We start from the raw sequence: 20,610 nt of genomic DNA, 5'->3' as shown, positions 1-20,610 counted from the left end.
AGATTAGCTGTCATGGTATTTTAAGAAATCCGCTCTAAACAGCTATATTATGAAGTAAATAACCGAACACAAATCACACAATCCAGTCCACAACAAATCCTGAGTGTTGTTGGTTGTTTTTCGCCCACTAATTATAACTTTATACTTGTTGTACTCTCTTCAAGAATAATAATGAGCGCTTTGGTAAATAAAAAAACTATTTTTACTAGGAATTACATAGAAAATGAGCGCAATCTTGAAATACCTTTCTGAAATTCTTTTATACCTCTTCCCCGTTTTTTGTCTCCACACCTGAATATATGATTTGACTACACATGACATTATTGTAGGTTTATGCTGTCATTAATTTTGAAACACACATGATGTCATGAACAATCCATCTATAGAATCAGTCTCGACTGAATTTTAAATGAGACCGCCCCAGACTGGTTTATTCTTGAAGACCGGTGCAAACTAAACTTCTTTAGCGTACCAAATTAATTCGGTCCTCAAAAAATAATAACGGTCTAGTATTTTCGGATCACCCCAACACTAGTATTAATGAAATGGAAGGATAAAAAGAAAGACAAGGTGAAATTTAGATAATGGATTGGACGATTACTACTATATGAGTCATCAAAGCACAGGCTGGAGAAGTATCCATTTTTATGAAATATGTAACTATTTATTATACATGAGTTTATTACTAATTTTCGTATTCATTTTTCCACACTACACTCTCCTCTTTATGGTCCTTGAGTGGAGATATGACTCACTCCACGCTTTAAAAATCATTTATAGGTAAGAGGCACTAAACATTCCTGTGCTCAGAGCTCCTTGACCAAAAGACATCATCGTTATTAATTATATATATATAATATAGCATCCCAGGAAATTTTTAAATCTGTAAGGAATGACTCACAAAGACATTTCACGAAGTATCTACCTATAAAGCAATGTCCACAAAGTAAGTAGTACCATCTCTATATATACTCATATTTTTAATAACTTTAGAGTTCCAGGACTGCAAAACAGGGAACGATAGGGGAGTAGAGTCTTCAATAAAGACAAAAACACACAATAGGCTGCTGAAAATGTGAATAGTGTAGATAGTTTTGATCCTCTAATAGCCAATTACGCGCATTTTTTGTTTCCTCGAATCCATTCCAGTATTTTTTATGTGAAAGATGTAAGGCCAATTGTCGAAACTTCGCATTAATTAATGGAAATCAACGGTTCTGACCGTTATGTAAGCACTGTTTTGATTGCTATAGAGATAAATATTAAAATAATGGATTTTTTTACTACGCCTTATACATGATTGAATTTATATATATTTACAATACTTTTCCTGTACTAATGTTATTAGAACGTAGAAGGTATTCCTCTTTATATCAATTATTCATAAACCTTAAACCACACAACAGGTAGCGGATAGTAACCTGGGTCTTAATTCCGTAATATCTATCCTCTCCAGCACTCATTTTTTTCTTTACAAAAATCACATCCTTGCCTAAAAATGATGTATTTTAAGTATGAAACACTGGGCGTTAACACACCACGCTAGTTGTCACATTCCTGAATGTTGGCATATATGACAACAAGTCATCGGGTATATAGGGTGTGTAATTGAAATCTGAATTTTAGTTAACTAAAAAATTAATGAAGTTTGAGTGATTGAAATTCATTCATATTTCAATATATTAAAGCATACAGAATTAGTTCCATAACAAACAAAAACTTAATATCTCTAGCTTATGTACAAGTCGAGAAAATGAGACTTGAACGTGATTGACGAATGTCCATTCACCAACTCCAAGCGGTTGGGTGTCTCTAACACCACTGTTTACGCCGTCAGCAAGTCTCAAACCTTGGAAAGGAAGAAGGGCTTTCTCAAATAGGTCAAAATGGACTCATAGAAGTTTTAGAAATCAACTTAGGCAATCCCCTCGAGTCCATGTGGGCCCATGCAATAGATATCAGTATTTCACATTACATTACTGTCCAGAGAGTTATCAAAAAGTGGGTGGGATGAGCCTTGTGAGAGTGGAGAGGCCACATTGACACCAGAAGTGAAAATAATTCATCTCCTCCGTTGAAAGACTCTATTGAATGAGTTTTGAATTAGTCTTTTGAGATATTTGGAACTCTTTTTTGAGACTTTAGGCCCCCTACAGTCCTGAAAACAATCCCCTCAACTACATCATTTGGGTGGATGTTGGTTTGGAGGTTGAAGGGAAGTCCTGCAGTATCTGTCATCCCAACACCGAGGCTCTCAAAGTCACTGGCAGCGGGTATCAGATCTTGTACCGCTTCCTGAAAGCCATCATTGTTAATAAGGGTGGTTACATTTATGATTAAGAGACCTCAGACACATATATATTTATACATAGTACTCATTTTGTTGAAATTCTATAGATTAATTACTAAATTTAAATTTTTGAATTCTCAAATTCAAAGTGCTTCGATTTTAATGAACCACTTGGTAAAAATAATGTTTCAAAGATATTAAACAAATACACAAAAATGATGCCTATTCAAACATCCAAACAAAAACACAAGCATGGCAGTTTTCATTAGGGAATTTCCTTTTGTGATTACTACGTCTTGATTAGATACAAGGAGTTGCATATTTCATAAAAAGACATATAACATGTGCTTTTAAATTAGTGAAATTAGATGCACAGTGTTATCGGCTGGAATAACTAAAAGTGAAGACACTAAGACATTTGATTGCATTGTTGACAAGATACTTTAGATAAGTAAAAAGGTGTACATAATCTTACGTTACACAATCATTCAAATTATATCTATATATTAGAGTTGGATTGTAGTATTATTTAAACTCGAAAAATAATCGACATAACTACAGACAAATTTTTCATATAAATTACTCAAACTTGATATCTAGTTTGAACTCGAACCATGGATACTCGAAATATTTAATTGAGTCTCGAGTAATCAAAGTATCTAGTTATTTATTTTCGACATCAAATAAGAACTATTTATTCCTACAACGGAATACAAATTTATAAATAAGTATTCAAAACAAAGGATACTGGTGGCGCCAATTTATATAGAACAAACGATAGGAATGGCGCGATAATCAACAGATAATAACTTATGCATCTTATAACTAGTTTTAAGGCCCGACACACTGCTAAAGATTTTAAATTTCAGTTTTAACTGCATAGGTCATGGGCTACGGAATATTTTATGTTATAAAACGTGACTGGTAATTTAATTCCAAGTAAATTAATTCCCTGTATTTTCATTACTAGAATTTCATTCCCAGTAAATTAATTCCCTCTAAAATTCCTCCTCGGACATTATTTTCCCACTTCAAAGAGGGATATTTAGTGACGTTATACGGTTTATGTTTATAAACTAGTAAGTAGTTTTTGTATAGGGCTGGAGAGGGAGGACTGGACAGTCGGCACTGGAGATGAGTGATGAGTCATATATGTCTAGTGATGGGATATGAATGATTTATGGTGTTTATGTTTCGAAAAAAAGAAGAAAAAGACGATTAATGCCAGGATTTACTTCTATTTCCTAAGGTATAAAAAGTATCTAAAGATCGGGATTCCATTCCTACTCCCTATTAAGATTTATCATGACGTCATTTCTAATACATAAACGCCATAAATCATTAATATCCGTCTCTCATCGATCATCGCCCATTTAATCACAAATCATCTCCAGTGGCGACTATCCAGGCCTCCTTCTACAGCCCTACACAAAACTACTAAGTAGTTTATAAAGATAAACCGTATAACGTCACTCAAGACCTCTCTTGTCAATGTGGGAATGAAATGTCCGGGGATGAATTTTAGAAGGAATTAATTTAGTGGGAATGAAAAGATAAAGGGATGAATTTACTAGGAATGAAATCACCTAGTACCATAATAAACGTAATATCTTAATATGCAGCCTAACTTCTCTTGTTGATGCTATTTCTGGATTTAGCAAACCCGTTTTCAGAAACTCGAAGTAAAATATGAGTATATCTACCAAACTCGAATCGAATCCAACTCTAATATGCATATATATGTTTTCTCTACAAACAATACAAATGCATTTAATCAGGCTTATTTTCTTATTGTTTCTTTGCACAGGGTAGGCAAAAAAAAAAAAATAATAATAATAATAATACATGGCTGGTCACCACAAAAGCAAGCTTAAAGTATAATCGTCAATTTTTATTAACACAATTATCTTATTAATCCTTTGAGCGTGCCGCGAATTATAAAAAACTTATTTTCAAGCAGCAAAAATTTATCGTCCGAATGATATCACAATAATAGAAATTTGATGGATTCTAAGGTTGAAAGGGGTCATAATAGAGGGGCCAAATGAAGTCTCAGTAATCAAAGTAATAGTTTAAACTGTGGTGTACATTTTTGGCTATATATAATCATCCCAGAAAGTTTGAATATAAAGGCTATAATTGACTGTTTGTATTTTATTTACGGAGTAACAAATAAAAATTGGACTTTGCTCTTTTATTTTTTTGTTCCAGGTTGTTTTTGGGTTGACTATATGTATGTATATACAATAAAAAAGATAGAAAATATTGGGATTATTAATCAGAATCGGAATTTGGTGTTTTTTCTGGTTATACAAAAATGCAAATATTTTTACTATTAAATAAGATTATCATTGTAGTCATTCTAGATGGTGCCACTGCCTGTCGCTTGGTTTACAAGCTAATATAGTAAACAAGGCTCATGCTCCATTCATTTCTTTATTTGTCATTATTATAATTTCTTTTGTATTCTATACCAATCCCAAGTAATCAAGCAAAGTGTTGAAATTTGATAAGAAAGAACCCTCTATTCAAATATTTCATGGATAGATAAACATCAAGAAGTGGTCAGAGCAGATTTTTTTAACATCATGTTCTATTATGATTGACTCCAAACATCACGTTCAATAACAATCCAAAGTTATAATCAATCAACATTAATCAAATGTGATACAAATAACAATACATAACAACCAGTTCTATTTTCGTGAATCATGTCTAATACACACATTAGCAGGGAAGCATCAAATTAAGAGCAAGAAGTTGCACATAGTGCCAAGTTCTCTAACCAATTTCGCATTTAAAGACATCTATATAAACAATGTCAGTTTTAGGGAGACACTGAGGACAAGGCCTACAGGCTCTTCCCTTAAATTAATGTCTCTTTCTTTTTTTTGTTGGTCCTTTAATTCGTCGGATTAAGAATTAGTTAATTAATCACACACATGGGCTGAAAAGTCCAGTGAGTACCTTCTTTCAAAATACAGCTGTCAAAATATCATGACAATCTTTTCTTTAGTTTGTGAGTTATTGTACCATTGTATTTTTGTTATTTCCAAGACAATGAAGGATAAAAAAACAATTTTATATGTTAATTGTACAATGTTTCTTGATAGGAAAAAACTACACTTTAAGCTCAGCAATGGCTTGAAAAGTGTTATGGGGACTACGCTCTATAGATAAAACAAACAAAATAATAAAGATAATTTAATCAGAAACAAAAAATTGGACGAACAAAAAACTTGTTTTCTTTTTTAGCCCAGGACTTTTCAGCCCATGTTTTAGGGCACGAAATTCCAAACATATGGAATAACCACCACTGCAACTTAGCTTATTTTTCTTAATTTCTCCCTCTTCAAGGAATTGAGTAATTTGATGTGGTTTTTTTCTACAAATCAATCACTCCTTACATATTCCCCTCACGTCTTCAAGACAACTCAGGTCTTGAAGACGTCTAAGAAGGTGTCATTTTTCGTGAAGGCTGAAATCCGGCCAACCAATCATCCAGATTTGAACATTCCTCCAATAAATGTTCAACAAAGGCTCCTACAGCAGTGATAATCTGCGGTACGAGAACTGTTGATTATGTAATCAAGGCGCCAGTACGATTCAAACTAAGGGTTGCAAAGGTTATAGAAGTTGTAGGAGATCTCATTGAATGAATCAAAACACCAGGTCAGTGCCAACAACTTTTTAACGTTTTCATTAGATTTGATGAATAAGTGGCTAACCTATAAATATAGGTCTTGCCGTGAATATATTCCCAATTTATCTGCTGTATGCTTTCTGTATTTTTCTTTGTATTATTAAGACATGCCCATTTTAGTTTGTTTAATGTGGTAACAATGGGATCACTGCAGTGGCATTAATGAGTATGATATCCTCAAGACGAAAATAGGAGGGGGGGAGGGGGAGAGAAGTGGACGACCGTCAAGAAAAATGTCTTAATTGGTTTGTACTTTTCCACTCTCGTTTTATTCTTTCTCATGGATGTTGTCGATAACTATGAAAAAAAAAAAGAAAAAAAGATTTGTTCTTCTATTTGGACAAGATTTTTTTTTTTTTTTTGCTTATTTTGAGTAAGCAAAGAGAGAGAAAAATGCATATATTTGTGGTATGAGTCATACCAAAAGATGAACGATACTCAAAACTACAATCAATGCCTTTCCTTGTTACTAAGTATGTATTTAGTTAGGCCCTTTTGAGAGAGATAAAAACTAGAAGGGTCTATGATTCCTTTAGTGTTGTTCGGTACAACTGTACTTTAGGCATATGTACCCGGGGAATGACGCTTATATAGTTGTAGAATAGAACCAGTGGTTCCCAAAGTGGAGGTCGCGACATGTTTTTCAAAAAATGAGAATAGAATTTAAATTGTGAAATCAAAAATCAAAGAATTTTTGCTTATAACAATAATTTTTTTAAGGACATTTTTTCTTTAAAAAAATAGTTCAACTCAAACCATGCAGGAGATACAAAATTGAAATTTTTGAAATTTTTCGAAAAAATTCCAAAGACCAAGTAATATATTTGCAGAAAATGCACTCCATTTTTTTAATACATATTTCAGTGAGAGGTGTAGGGGTAGCACACTGTCTAACAACATATTTTAAGGCTCGAACTCAAAAAAGTTTGGGAACTACTGGAATAGACAGTTAGTGTATGAGCCCGCTCTAGTAACGCATGTTCCGGGGATGACACAACACTTCTCATATCTGAGCTACAAAATTGTATTTATGAAACAAAGTAAGAATGAAAATTTGTTTTTTTAACGTCCTCATATTTCTAAGCTTATTTCCTCCGGGTATCATGTATAAGTTTGCCCGCACGTCATAGTTTCTATTTCTATCTCGAAATTGGAGACAACGACAGCGAATAGTTGAAATTCAATTATTGCAGTCTTTTAATAGGGAAATAACTTTGGTACGTCAACTGAAGGAACGCAAAGCCAAAAGAAGGATAATTATCTCGACTTTATCGAATTATTCGGATAAGTAGCACTTCGAAGGGTCACAAAATAAGATGGAAGGGCATCATACTTCAATAAATGAAAAAAAAACACATTTTAAAACATTAAATAAAAACAGTCCAAATTTCCAATTCATTTAAATTCAATTCACAATCCTTCAAAAAGAAAATGTTTTGATCCAAAGCTATCGAACAAGTCCAATTTGGGAATAATATTTCAGATATACTTCTTGGATGAAGGGAATGGGTATCATTGTGCTAATTATCCGAATAACTCGAAAAATCGTAGATCGTGCTCCTCTCCATCCGTCAATATATCCTTCTCTACACTTCTAATGACGTACCAAAGTTATTTCCTTATTATTAAAAGGTTGCGAGGATTGAATTTCAACTTTCAATTTGAAACAACTTATTCAGTTCGGTCCTATATTCCATGACTCATCTTTGTTTTTAATTAGTTGTAATAATGACAGTCCGAAAGACTGATAGGCCCACTGCAAAGATTGGAATGCACCGAATAAATAAGAAATGACACAACACTCTTTGTAAGTGCATTTCAAAGCAAATAAGATTTGATAAGTATCAAAATACTCATAGTTATTTTTTACAAAGGAATTCGTATTCTAACAACACTAGACCTTAATATGGGTCTGAAAATAGTTACAATCCCTTTAATGTTACATAATTATTAGTTTTGGTACTTTGTGAAAGACCTTTTTTTGTTTTACGGTCCGGTGATAAGTGATTATTATGTCATGATCCATTTGGACCTATATATTTTAATCTAAAGCAAAGATGTCCAACCTTTTAATATAAGTGGCTGCATTGCCACATGAAATATTCTAATGCCCAAAAAGAACCTCTAAAATTAAATTTTGTGACAAAGGACCTCACAAAACAAAACTATTAAATACATATTTATTTCAAATTTAAGCCAAATCTAATTTTGCAAGACTAAATTGCTTTAAAAAAAAGGTAGAATCTGGGAAGCCTGTTAAGGGACGTCCAGGATTATGTATGTATATATACATTTGGGGGGGGGGGGCTGGATAATTTGATCGAATGACGTTTTTTTTTTCATTTTCTCATAATTTTTTTCTTCAAAAATACGTATTTGCCCGACAAAATAAACATTAAGAGGACCACAGGTTGGGCATTTTTAATCTAGACCACCAAATCATGCCGCTGACCGAAAATAAAATCGTTTTCAAGTCGTAAACCTACTTTTGCGGTCACAATATACAGACCAATTTTTTCCCGTCTCAATTTACAGACACCTTTTACTAATGACTTAGGAAACATATTTCATTTCCCATGAGGATAGGGTTAGGTTGGCCCATGTTCACAATTTTGTGATACAGCAGATGTCATCAAATATTCATCTATAGAATCGGTCTAGATTGAATTTTTGTTTGGGACCAACCTAGATTGAATTTTTTATTGAGACTTGTCTGAGCGAACTTCTTTACAGGAGTGAGTTAGTTCGGTCTACAAAAACCGTTCTAGGATTTTCAGACTGGACCCCCAATACTAATATTAATCAATTCTTCCCGTCATAAAGAAGAACCGTCTGTTGTTGATTTTTAATCATTCTTATAATGAATTAGACTAATCATCCATCATTAGCCGAATGTTTCAATTTGTTTTGATTATTCGAGTTCAATTTACGACAAATTTTGATCAAGTTCGAGTAATTTTCAGAGAAATTGTCTCCTCTAAAAAAGTTGATATTTTTTAAAGTTCGAGTATTATTCGAACATAACATATTTTTCACTTACATTATACTAAAGTACGTCTGTTTAAATTCTTTAATGCAAGATAATAATTTGTCATGAATCTTAATTTAAGATTAATTAAAGTAGTTACTTTCTTATAAACATTTGATGTTTATAATCTAACTTTACTCGATGATATCACTAACTGATATGTATAATAATGTCACTTAGTCCGGATTGTTTTATGGAACGACCCTTATATTTAGACAAATCTGTTATATAATTTTGACGTTCCGTCAAAATAATGAGACCCCTACATCTCCGTGACATAGACCAACGAGTGCACAAGTCTTTCGATGAAGAGAGTGAATCATAGTATGTATCAATGGGGACAGTCATCATAGTACAATGTATGTGTGTGGCGTTCACTTCATATTTATAATGTGCAATATAAAATCGCAGACACGGCTTGAAATCAATCTGGATTAGTTTAGGATGAATAATTTAAAATACTAGCCTGAGTTATTGAAAGTAAGGGCTATTTTGGTTAATAAACAATAAAAATCAAACTTTCAAACATCAACAGCTGTCAGCATGAAGACTAAAAGGCAAGGGATATTTGATATTTGATATGAAGGTCGTAGTGTGCTCTTAAAGTTTAATTTGCCAGATTTAAAGATGGTGGCTCCAAGACAGAGCCTTGAAAGGTCCCCCGGAAGCGGTAGACGTCAGAAAATCGTGGTCATGGCGGACGTGGAACGGCGATATCCAGAAGCCTAGCCAAGACGATGAAGCAGCATGTCAAGGCTCTCAATGTGAGTGATCGGACAGTAAGAAGATTTGGGAAAGATCTTTTATGAAGTATAATATCTTCAACTGCTCTCAACAGCAACCAATGCCAACTGGGTAGAGAGACGCCATTAATTGTTGACTTGGTTAAAGTATCAACGTATGTTTGGCCATTCTTCTCCCTCGACTATGTCATTTAGGGAGCGGTCGAGAAGAGAGTCCGTTCTGCCCCTCACCGAAGTTTTGTTTTGTATGTTTATCATATTTGTTCCTTATCAACAAGTCCAGGATTTTATCTCGCAAATTGTACAGTGCACATACTATAAATTACAGAAGGTTTGTAATATTTGACTAAGACGTAGATCTATATATGTACACTACCTGTACGTTTTTTGGGTTAATTTACATTTCCAATATTCACAAAGACCTTTTTTGCTGAGGACAATAAAAAAACTGGGTTTGGCAAGGTTTGAGGCCTCTTAGACCATTGTAATTAAAAAAAAAAAAAAGGATTTTTATGTCGAAATGAGTCATTTTTAGGCCTCTTCTCCGGTCTCAAATATGATGATGCTATTAGTCAAAAAGTGTACTTTTTATATTAATTAGTAATTGGTTAATCAGTAAACAATATTATTGACCTTGTTTTTAATAAATTAAAGGCTCTAAGACACTGGTTCCCAACCTTTTAAATATAGCGACAATTTTCCGAACAAGCAATCAAGAAATGACGCCAATTCTTCAAATATATTATAAGGGGACTCCATCAACAGCGTTGGCGCAGCCAAAAAAAATCAGAAATAAGACATGTTCCATATGATTCTATGAATCAAATAATTTTTTTGGGAAATTTGATTTATCTTTAAAAAATGCCTGGAGAGTGTACACCTTGTTTAAAAAAATTAAAAAGACCAATTCGGTGGCAAATTAAGTATTCTAAATCAAAGGAAGGCCCTAAACTCTAGATAATATACTTGAGTATATTAACCAGCCCAGAAATTTGACTATAGAACCTATAAATAAGTGAAATATGTCTATGAAAGATTGAAATTGGTTATGTATATATATTTTAGTGCAGAACATTTTTTAAAGGGGTGTTGTTAACCTTCCCAAATATAACGCTATGTGTACCAACTTGTACTTTTTATTATTTGGTGAATCACTGAAAAATATTGTATACCTTTGATTTGGATTATAATTAAAGGTGTTCAAGATGTGCTTAATGATTTGCAGGGATTTCCCCTCTGTTATCCAACCTAACATAGCAAAATACAAGTTTTTTTTTAAAAAAACTGGCCCTTATTACACGAAACACGCCCTAAAAGTCTCAATCTTAGCCATAGTCACTTTGATTGTCTCCCAGAGGCAGATCGTTGTACAGATGGAACAAATATGAACCCAAATATGGGGCACTTTAATTAGAGTTGTGCCAGTTCTCGTCCAGTTCAGTCTCAGTCCGGTCTAGCTCAGTTCTAAAACTTATAAAATTCGGTCCTAGATGACGTCACTCTACTTTATTTTTTTTAAATTAGTTACAGGACTCACAGTCTGAAAGACCGACAGTCTTTAGGAATTGATGACATCCTATGAATGGATTGTTCTGCACCGAATAAATAGGGGCTGACACATAAACCACATAATCTGAAAAAAGCCCCATAAAAGAGCTCTCAACTATTTGCTACTATTCAATAAAGATCATCATTGGTTCAGAGATGAAAGAATGACTATCACATAAAATAAAAAATATATTAGAATTTTGTCAACAAATTCAACCGTAAAATAAAAAAGGAAAATAAAGTAATTTCAAAAGGAGAATTTATATCAATATTCAAATTGAAAGTTGCTTAAATGAATTGTTGAAATTATATATAATTATATAAAGAGAAAAAGATCATTTGGCATGACTTACTTGATATTGTTGTTGAAGGTATAGGGCAAGCATAATGATGTCTTAGGTACTTGAGAAGAAGATCTCAACATTACACAACGACACTGGATGATATAAAAGAGTGGATGATCATCTATAAATCAAATATCACTCATTTGCTAGTAGGTATATGTTATAAGTACAACAATCAATTTTATTCTTTAAAAATATTTGTCAAATAACAGAATTAAATACAATGATTTAAGGGAGTCTCTTCTACGTCACTGGTTGAACTGATGTACATACAGAACTGATTATTCATTACACTCAAAATCCTTTCCTCCGATTAAATGTTTCTCTGTGCGTGCGTGTACACGCTTTCTCTCTTTTCGCACGCGGGAGTGGATTCAATTTTTTTAGGCGGGAAAATATTTTTCATAGAAGATGCGGGTCCGAATGGATAGAATTGAAGCGCATAGGGAGAGAGAAAGAGGCCTGCCCATACATTACTATCATTTTGACATAATTTTAAGGTATATATTCTGTATACATAATTGCAATTTTCATGATATATTTATAACAAACTATGAATTATAAAGGGTTGGTAAGTCTGTAATAAAGGTCTCCTTCCTCCAAAGTCATGATGTGACCTTCCCCTCCCATTCCTCCTACAAAAATAGGTCATTTACAACAATAGTTGCGATCGACATAGTCGTGAAAATAATGAATAATGGCAGATCTCATATTTTACACAAGTGTTGGGTCGACTCGAACAGTTATGATCGACTGGGTTCTTCAGTACTTGAGTCAATGAAATAATTTTTTTGATTTGTATCACATAACCTACATCATCAATAAAAAGAGGGCAGATCCACATTTTCTTGGATCTGGGTCAGTTCGGATCTTTAGGCGTAAATATTCTATTAAATTTCGTGTTGAATAAACATTGAGCACGTCATTACCATACTGCATCTCGCAAAAGAAGCAGAAAAAAAACAAAAATCAGTTGGTAGTTTACCAATACTTCCAACTATATAATTATTATTGAATAATAGCTGATAATTGTTCAGAGCTTAATAAGAATGAAAATTGTATCCAAACAATCAATGATACGAACAGTGATAAGAGGAAAAGAAAAAGAAACATCGATAGCTGACAATCAAAATCAGTATGTTTTATATGTTAGTGGGGTAAGACCGTGTGAAATAATCACACTTTCCAACTATTTATGTAGATTTGGCTGGAACCACTAATCAAAATGAATAGAGATTTATAATTTTTGAGCAATTTTTATAAGATTAATTTTGATCGATATTTTGGTTCAAATCTCGCACCTTAGACAGAAATTTACTGGTTTTCAAGTAGAGGACAGATATAAGTTTTGCAAAAATATAGATTAGTGGAGTAAGGTGCACCTGAGATATATTGTCATTTCTTGTAATGATGTAATTCGTTAACAAAGTTATTTCTGCTCATATCCACATTGTTTTGATATGAGCATATATGTTCTAATGAATGATCCTATTAGGATATACAAAACTAATAATTATCCAACCAGTCAACGTTTGGAACACTGATTAGGTAGGGAAAGCAAAAAAATTGATAGCTGCCAACAAAATAAACTGTTTTTTTATCATGTGCAAGTAAGCTAATGCCGTGATCTTGATCGATTTTTTCTTTGAAAATGAACTTCTTTAAGGTACCGAATTAGATCAATTACTAAAAACGATTTGTGTCTCAGACCAGTCTAGAATTTTCAGACTGAAACCCAATACTAGAGCCATTTATTTTTTCCTTTTCGAATTTATCGACTCGAATCAAGCGAGTACACACCTCTATTTTCCACGTTATTAGCATAAAATGATGTAGTTAGTTACCCTTGAGTTGAATTTTGTTTGTGTATTGTTGACCTTGCAAAGAGACCTTCGTCTGTACTTCCTAGCATTTATTTTATCTGTACTTTTGCATCGGAGAACATTTCATGGAAGAGCTTAGAAGAAACGTAGCGTGTAATCCTTGTTCTTAAGTAATTCCTATTAATATATTTAATCTTAAATTAACATTTATCTCTCTACTGTGACTAGGACCTTTATTATTAATCCTAGCGTCAAATCTCCTCCGTCACAAGAAATAAAAAATGATAATAATATCAACATACACAATTAATTGCCTGATATATTCCATTTCTCTTGACTAGCAGTTCATATATTATATAAGGCAATTAAGAGCCATAATTTTAAGAGACTTCTAAATTAGGACTATACTCAAATTGCCAACAGAATGCCTCCTACACAGTAGAAAATAAATAAGTTCAGCCTCGGTCTCGAGTTGAAACATACCCTCTAACTCGGTCTAACAGCCGACTAATTTCAGCATGGCACCGCACAAAGAGCTCATATGCAGTTTTCAAATTAGAAATAAAAATCTTGGTTTTAATGGTTACCTCACTAAGTGTTCCCTTCTTTAGATTTTTTTTTTTTTTTTTTTTTGATTGACCCATTAATACAGGTTTGATTGTATATACTACTATAGAAATGGGAAATTTAGTTCATTGGTCGTGTAGAAACCAATATCTTTTTTTTTTTTTCTTCCTGGAACGTCATGAGCGCCGATTACATCCAGAGGGTCTGCTGCAGCTTCAACCACCACCGTGAGCTCACCAATTCTTAGGGTGGATATATTGCCTAAAACATTTTCTGTGGGTTTGTATGAACAATTATTCATTTTTCAATTATAACTAATAGTTAATTGACTAGTTTCCTGATTAACCCATAATCCTGCCATGGACTTCAATGATATGTGCGTTAAAATGGGTAGATAATAACGGTTGGCCAGGTACATCTAATGAACCTTTATACTTGTTCTATCAACCTCAACCTACCATTATACAATAAATGAAACACAAACCACATCACACAATCTCTCATTTGATTACCATTTAAGTACCTTCATGTATTCCATTTAAAAAAAAAAATTATAAGAAAATATATATTTGATATTTTTGTAATATGAATTGTAGACTTATATTGAATTACAATAGACATTAATTTTATTGCTGGACCATTGAGTTTGCGTGAGTTCCGTTTCGTGTGAGTCAGAGTCATAAGGACGGTTTATTAAATTATGATTGTTATATGGATTGTTTTTAGAAATATGTTATTGGCGTATAATAGACGGAATTATAACCAATTTGTCTCATCAGGCATGTTTTGTTCAATCATATTCATTGTCTAGATCTTAGTTGGTACTTTAAACAAAGGAAACCTCCAAGTCGTTCATAAATATATATACAGGATGATCCATAAGTCTTAGGGCAACAATTTTAACTTAATATTTGTCCTACATAGTTGTATAATTTTTAATTCTATTTATAGTATATGATTCAACCTCCATCATTGTTCTTTGTTAAACTAACTTTTTTCTAAAATGTACTCTTGTGCCTCTAACGGGGACATCATGAACACAAAGAGCGACATCATTTGGAGGGTAGTGCCTTTACCAAGGCCCTGAAAGACCTAAATGTGTCCAAGTCATCGGTGCACTACACTATCAAGTGTTAGAAGGAGGAAAGTAGTGTTAATGACAGGCCCAGGAGTGGTTGCCCGATGTCCATGACGACACCCAGGTTCATTGAGGTAATAAGCTCAAAGATCAATCGCAAAAGGCAGCCCTCCAAGACAAAGATGGATCATGAGTGTATCGAGAAACTTGCGTAGGGTAATCAGGGAGGACCTAAGAATGAAACCGTATTTTCGACAAAAATGGCAGCTTTCTTAGTGAGGCCAAAAAAGCCAAGAGGTGGACACGAGAGAAGAAGCTTTTGAAATTCCTCCATTCTTGTATACACGTTTCAATAATTTGACCTGACGAGAAGATTTTCACCTAATTACTCATTGAAAAAAAAGATGGAACAATATGCAACAATTTCCCAGTCAATGAAATGAGTAGGTGAATGGGTGAATCTGCTGTTTAATGACCACTTATGCTACAAGCCTGTTTATAGTTAGCCCATTCTAACCCATTTAATTATAAAACTTCCTAGCAAAACTCCTACACAGAGAGTAAACTATTTAGAATGATTTATTACTAACTAACTCTAACTCTGTGTGTGTTTCATTAATTAGTTTTGCTAATTCGTATGTGTGGTTGTATGTAATGCCAATCCCTAAGATATCCTTGCAGGGAGTCATTCCACAATTTTACTATGACTCAGTCAAAGATTGCTTACTAATATTACATTGTAAAGAAATTTACAGAGAGTGGAACCATCTTGTGGCAAGATAATACAACTCCCTGAATAAAAATATATTTTGGGTATACGAGATTTACTCAAAAAGTAAGGTGACCCTTCAAATTTTGCGAGCAATTTGGTACGCTCGATTTTTTTTTTTTTAGTTCACTCGCCATAAACATATAAATATTTACTGTTCAGCTATATAATATGTTTAGTTTGTTTGTGAGCGGCATAAATGTTAAAAGTATTTTGTGTGTCCGGCAATTTTTGCTATTGAAAAACATGGATCAAAGAATTTGCATCAAATTTTTTGTAAAAATGAAACTAAGTGCTCCAAAACCCCTTTTAAATATTGAAAAAGGCATACCCTGAAACTGTTCTGAGTAAAAAAATAAAAGTTTACAAGTGGTAGAAACAATTCCAAAATGGGAGGAAAGATGACAATGACGACCCTTGCTCTGGAGGCCCAAGCACGTCAAGAACCGTAGAATCACTATCAGAGAAGTTACTGAGGATATTGACATATATTTTCAAACGTTTTGGACAAAAGACGCATGGCAGCGAAGTTTGTTCTGAAATTGCTTAATTTTGATCAAAATAATCGTTAAATAAGTCAACAAGGTTAATTTCCAGTTATAGAAGGGAATTTATGGAGATTGCGTAGTTCTTGGCTTATCAATGTCCCTAGCGGTCACAAAACTATTCGTGTAGCCAAATATATTTTAAATCATATCTTTTTTTCCTCTAGGTTGATAACTGAGCTTTGGACTATATAAGTTTCTTGAAAGTATTTTAAACGATTAGATCTCACATAATATATGTAAAGGTCTTTGTGAGCTGAGATCTCATGGTAGTACCTCCTTTATCAGTAGCTATCGGAGGACTCATCAAAAAAACAAAAAACTCCCACACTTGCCTTATCATTTATTTTTAATAATTCCATGCATCCCTTCCAAAAAGCTAATTTAACATTACCCCCCCCGCTCCCCTTACGTAAGAAGTTCAAAATATCTTTCTGCTACAATACTAATAATTATGTATATAGTAATAATAATTGACATTGATACTACGCAATGGTGTGTTGTGTCAAACTTAGTCGGGGTCTGGTAATGGGATTTTTGTTTGAAAGGGAGAGGAAGGCTTTTTCACAAATCTTTTACAATTTTGACAGAATATTAGTTTATTAACTTTTCTTTTGAAGAGCAAAATTTTACGAATAATTATATTTATAAAAAAAAGGCGGATTATACAAAAAAAAAAGCCCTTTTTTATGTGAGTATCATTATCTATAAAATAATCATTTTGATCCATTCTCATAATACTTGGTTGTTTAGTCTCCTAAAATGACCGACATGAACTTCTCATGCAACAATATGGGTGACGTATAGTCGGCCTCCAGTTGTCCAGTTTTGAATTGTCTTTTCTTTATGGCATAAAAATGCCTTTTTTTGTTATTTAATCACGGGACTCCAAGTTTACTAGAACTTTGTTGTCAGAGGTCACTAGGAATTAGAAGTATAGTTTTTGAAAGTGGGAAAGGTCTAAGTCGGCTTTTTATTTGTTGGACGCATTTTGAATTTCAATAGTTCACTATTATACTCCCTGTGAATGAAAAAAAAATGTGGGGTTTAGGCTCTCAAAATGGATGACATGAACAATGCTGGCGTCAAGGGAAATTGCGCTATACCCCACTAGGGTTTAATTAACTCACAGTGAAGAATTTACTCTTAAAGTAAAACATAGGTGTGTGTACTGCATAGTTTATATATTATTCAGTATTATCTATGTATACAATACAATGATTACCTTTTCTGTGTGTTTACTCCTTGACAAGATAATTCTTTGTCTTCTCTCTCTCTTTCTTTATTTCTTGTCTGTGATTGTAACTTCTTGTATATTTTTTATCATTTCTTGTTGTTCCTTTATACGGTTGATATCTATTTAGTATTTATATATATTAGTGTTGAGACTCGATTCAAGATTGTTTTTGTTTTTTTCCGGTTCGGTCTTAATTAAATTTTTCTAGACCAATTTGCAGCGATATTTTAATCCTGACCGGTATCTCAGACCGTAGACCTGAAAATTAATCGCTTAAAAATACAAAATTGATCCAAAATCCTTGGATATGCATATTTTTGGAATTATATATTAAATATTTTTCTATAATATAGGTGTGCGCGTCTAAAACTGAGCACTCTTTTAAATTTTACACCATGCACATATTCGTGACTTTATTGGGTTGAAACCGGTATACTTCGAGACAAGGGTCTTGTGGAGTTATAAACAAAACTCCAGAAAAATCTAAATAGCAACAGTGAAACAACAGCCGATAATATGGAGAGAGGTCGAGGTGCAATTATGAAGCTTTCCGTGCGGGGGAAAACTCCCACTGAAATTGCCAAGGTTCTGAACTGCAGCCACACAACCATTTACAGTGTGGTAGCCAAAGTGACTCCTGAGGCAACCACAAGATCTAAGTCAATGCCTCGAAGGTTGGAAGAAAATGGTTGCTGCCGTGAAAAAGTCTGTCGAGGACAAGAGAGGCAAAGTCACCGTCAGCGGCCTCTCCAGGGAGTTCAACGTCAGCAGAAGGACCATGGACCGGCTAGTTAAGAAAGATCTTGACTTTAAGGTCAACAAGAATCCCCTTGTCAATCCCTCAAGCCTGTAGACAAGGAAAAACGCCTAAAATTTAAAGGAGTGGTCAGTTTTAGATGCGTACACCTGTATAAGCTAAAACATTCTATTTCACTATGAATGATGAATACATTATTGGTGTCTAAATAAGAGTGTCGTTTTTCATCATTTTTGGCCTGAAAAGGGAAATATGTCGAATTCAGAAGAGTATATAGAAATAAGAAAAGCATTTTAATTATAATGAAAATACTTTTTTACATCAGTTTTATTCATCGTACTTCAATTCAGTGATTGTCTTACTGATGAAAAATATTTCTGAACGATAATAGTCGCGAATTACTATAATCTTCAATATTTCAGAAACTTAACGACCCAGCAAAAAAAGGAAATCAGTTTGGGTTTCTGCCCTCAAATATAAATTATATCCTTGGCTTCATTTCATTTGTAGAAATTTGGTCTTCCCCTGTGTGATTAATTAATTAAGATATTGAATATATTTATATATATAATTAATAGATTAATTATTCAAAATCTACACCCTTGGAAATATTGTATTTTTCAAAACTGGCAATTTGATCCGGGGGGATTTTTTTGAGATGTCGTCCTTAAAGACATTAATATTTAAATGAGAGGATATCCCAAGCCTCCTTTTAATTTTTCTCCAAATATATAAATCCAAGTAATTAAGATCAAATTTTGCCCTGTTGAATTTGCCCTGTTGTCTAAACAAATCGATTATTCTTCCTTATTTCCTCTCTGGCTCCGACATCTTGATTGAAAATGACGCCAATATCAATCAGAGAATCAGATAACGTCATAAAAATGTACATTAGCCCACGGAATTAGCTAATATAATTGATTAAAACGATCATAAAATTGAACCTTGTTAATAATAATTTTCAACTCAAGTCGATCTATAAAGACTCAACTCAGTTTGACTTAAGTTGACACAACACTAAATAATTTTAATTTAATTTTTGTCAAAGTGAGGCCTTCAATTGGGGGAAAAAAGTGTATATATTATGTATATCAACAAACATATTTAAATTATTTTTACCATATGAATCAACATTGGAAGAATTGCTAATTAAGTTAAATTGGTTTTTTTCTTCTTATTTTTTTTTTATCATTTGTAAAAAAAAATCTTGACATTGTATTCCTTAAATTGAATTTAAATACAATGATATATTGACCACAATACGTTTCTTTTTTTTTCTAATAAAAAAGACCATATATTTGTACGTGGGGAGTTAACAACAACAACAAAAATCTTGAACAAATCAAGAAAAGGAGAAATGATTCTGAAGCTCAATATGTTGGAATAGGTAGATATTAAAAGTTCTTTTCCCCGGAATCTCGCTTTCCTAATAATTCTCAGGGTTTTACATCTAAAGTAAATCCATCATAATAATATATGTTTCCTTTCATCTATATTAATAAAGCAAAGTTTGTCTTTCTGAATATATGTCAACAAGTCACGGGGTGAATTTTCAGTATACTAGGTATACACCTATGAAATGAGACTTTCGGCAATTGGTCCGTAGGTGTCCCCAGTTACACATCATAAACTGGTTCAAAAGTCTAAATGCTTATTTCAACATGTATCAACAACATTTAATTCATTGTTTCTAAAGTTTCATTCAACAACACACTTTTTTTGCTCGTAAAAATGTCTAATTTTGTTCCTACAAACTACGATGTGGGGACATAATTGATTTTCTGTTGCCAATTGAAGAAAATCGCTTCTCAAGGCCATCAAATGCTTGTGGAAGCATACGGTGGACATGCTCTAAGCAGAGCATAGTGCTTCAGGTGGTTTGAAAAATTCCAAAGTGGTGATTTTGACCAAAAAAATTGATCGATGGCTGGTTTGCAGCCAAAGACGAACATTTTTTTTTTGCAAAGGCATCCATAAATTCCCTGAAAGATGGGGAAAATGTGTGGCTAGCGAAGGTGCTTACTTTGAAAATTAAATTTGTAACCATTTTTCCATAATAAACGTTCAAACTTTAAAAAAATGTCTCACTTCATAGGCGCATACCTGGCATGTTAAAGATTTGAATTAAATATAAACGCTTGTATCAAACGATTTTTGTTTGTTTTTATTAGTAAGCGC

General features: G+C 33.2%; 1 protein-coding gene across 2 annotated transcripts in view; it reads right to left on the bottom strand.

Annotated features, from left to right (window-relative positions):
• LOC121119661 (tripartite motif-containing protein 2) overlaps nt 1–20,610 on the bottom strand; it is a 242,673-nt gene that overhangs the window by 94,921 nt on the left and 127,142 nt on the right. The window contains exon 1 of one of the 2 annotated variants that reach the window (XM_040714396.2): nt 11,666–11,971. The exons of the other annotated variant lie outside the window; for it this stretch is intronic. Coding sequence (XP_040570330.1) covers nt 11,666–11,698 — 33 coding nt within the window. The 5' untranslated portion in view covers nt 11,699–11,971. Of the gene's footprint in view, nt 1–11,665; nt 11,972–20,610 lie in introns of those variants that run through there. 2 annotated transcript variants of the gene reach the window in all.

The sequence above is a fragment of the Lepeophtheirus salmonis genome, chromosome 6, assembly GCF_016086655.4.
Source record: "Lepeophtheirus salmonis chromosome 6, UVic_Lsal_1.4, whole genome shotgun sequence".
Classification (NCBI taxonomy): domain Eukaryota; kingdom Metazoa; phylum Arthropoda; class Copepoda; order Siphonostomatoida; family Caligidae; genus Lepeophtheirus; species Lepeophtheirus salmonis.
Note: the sequence above shows the minus strand (reverse complement) of the source record. Positions and strands in the feature narration are given on the sequence as shown.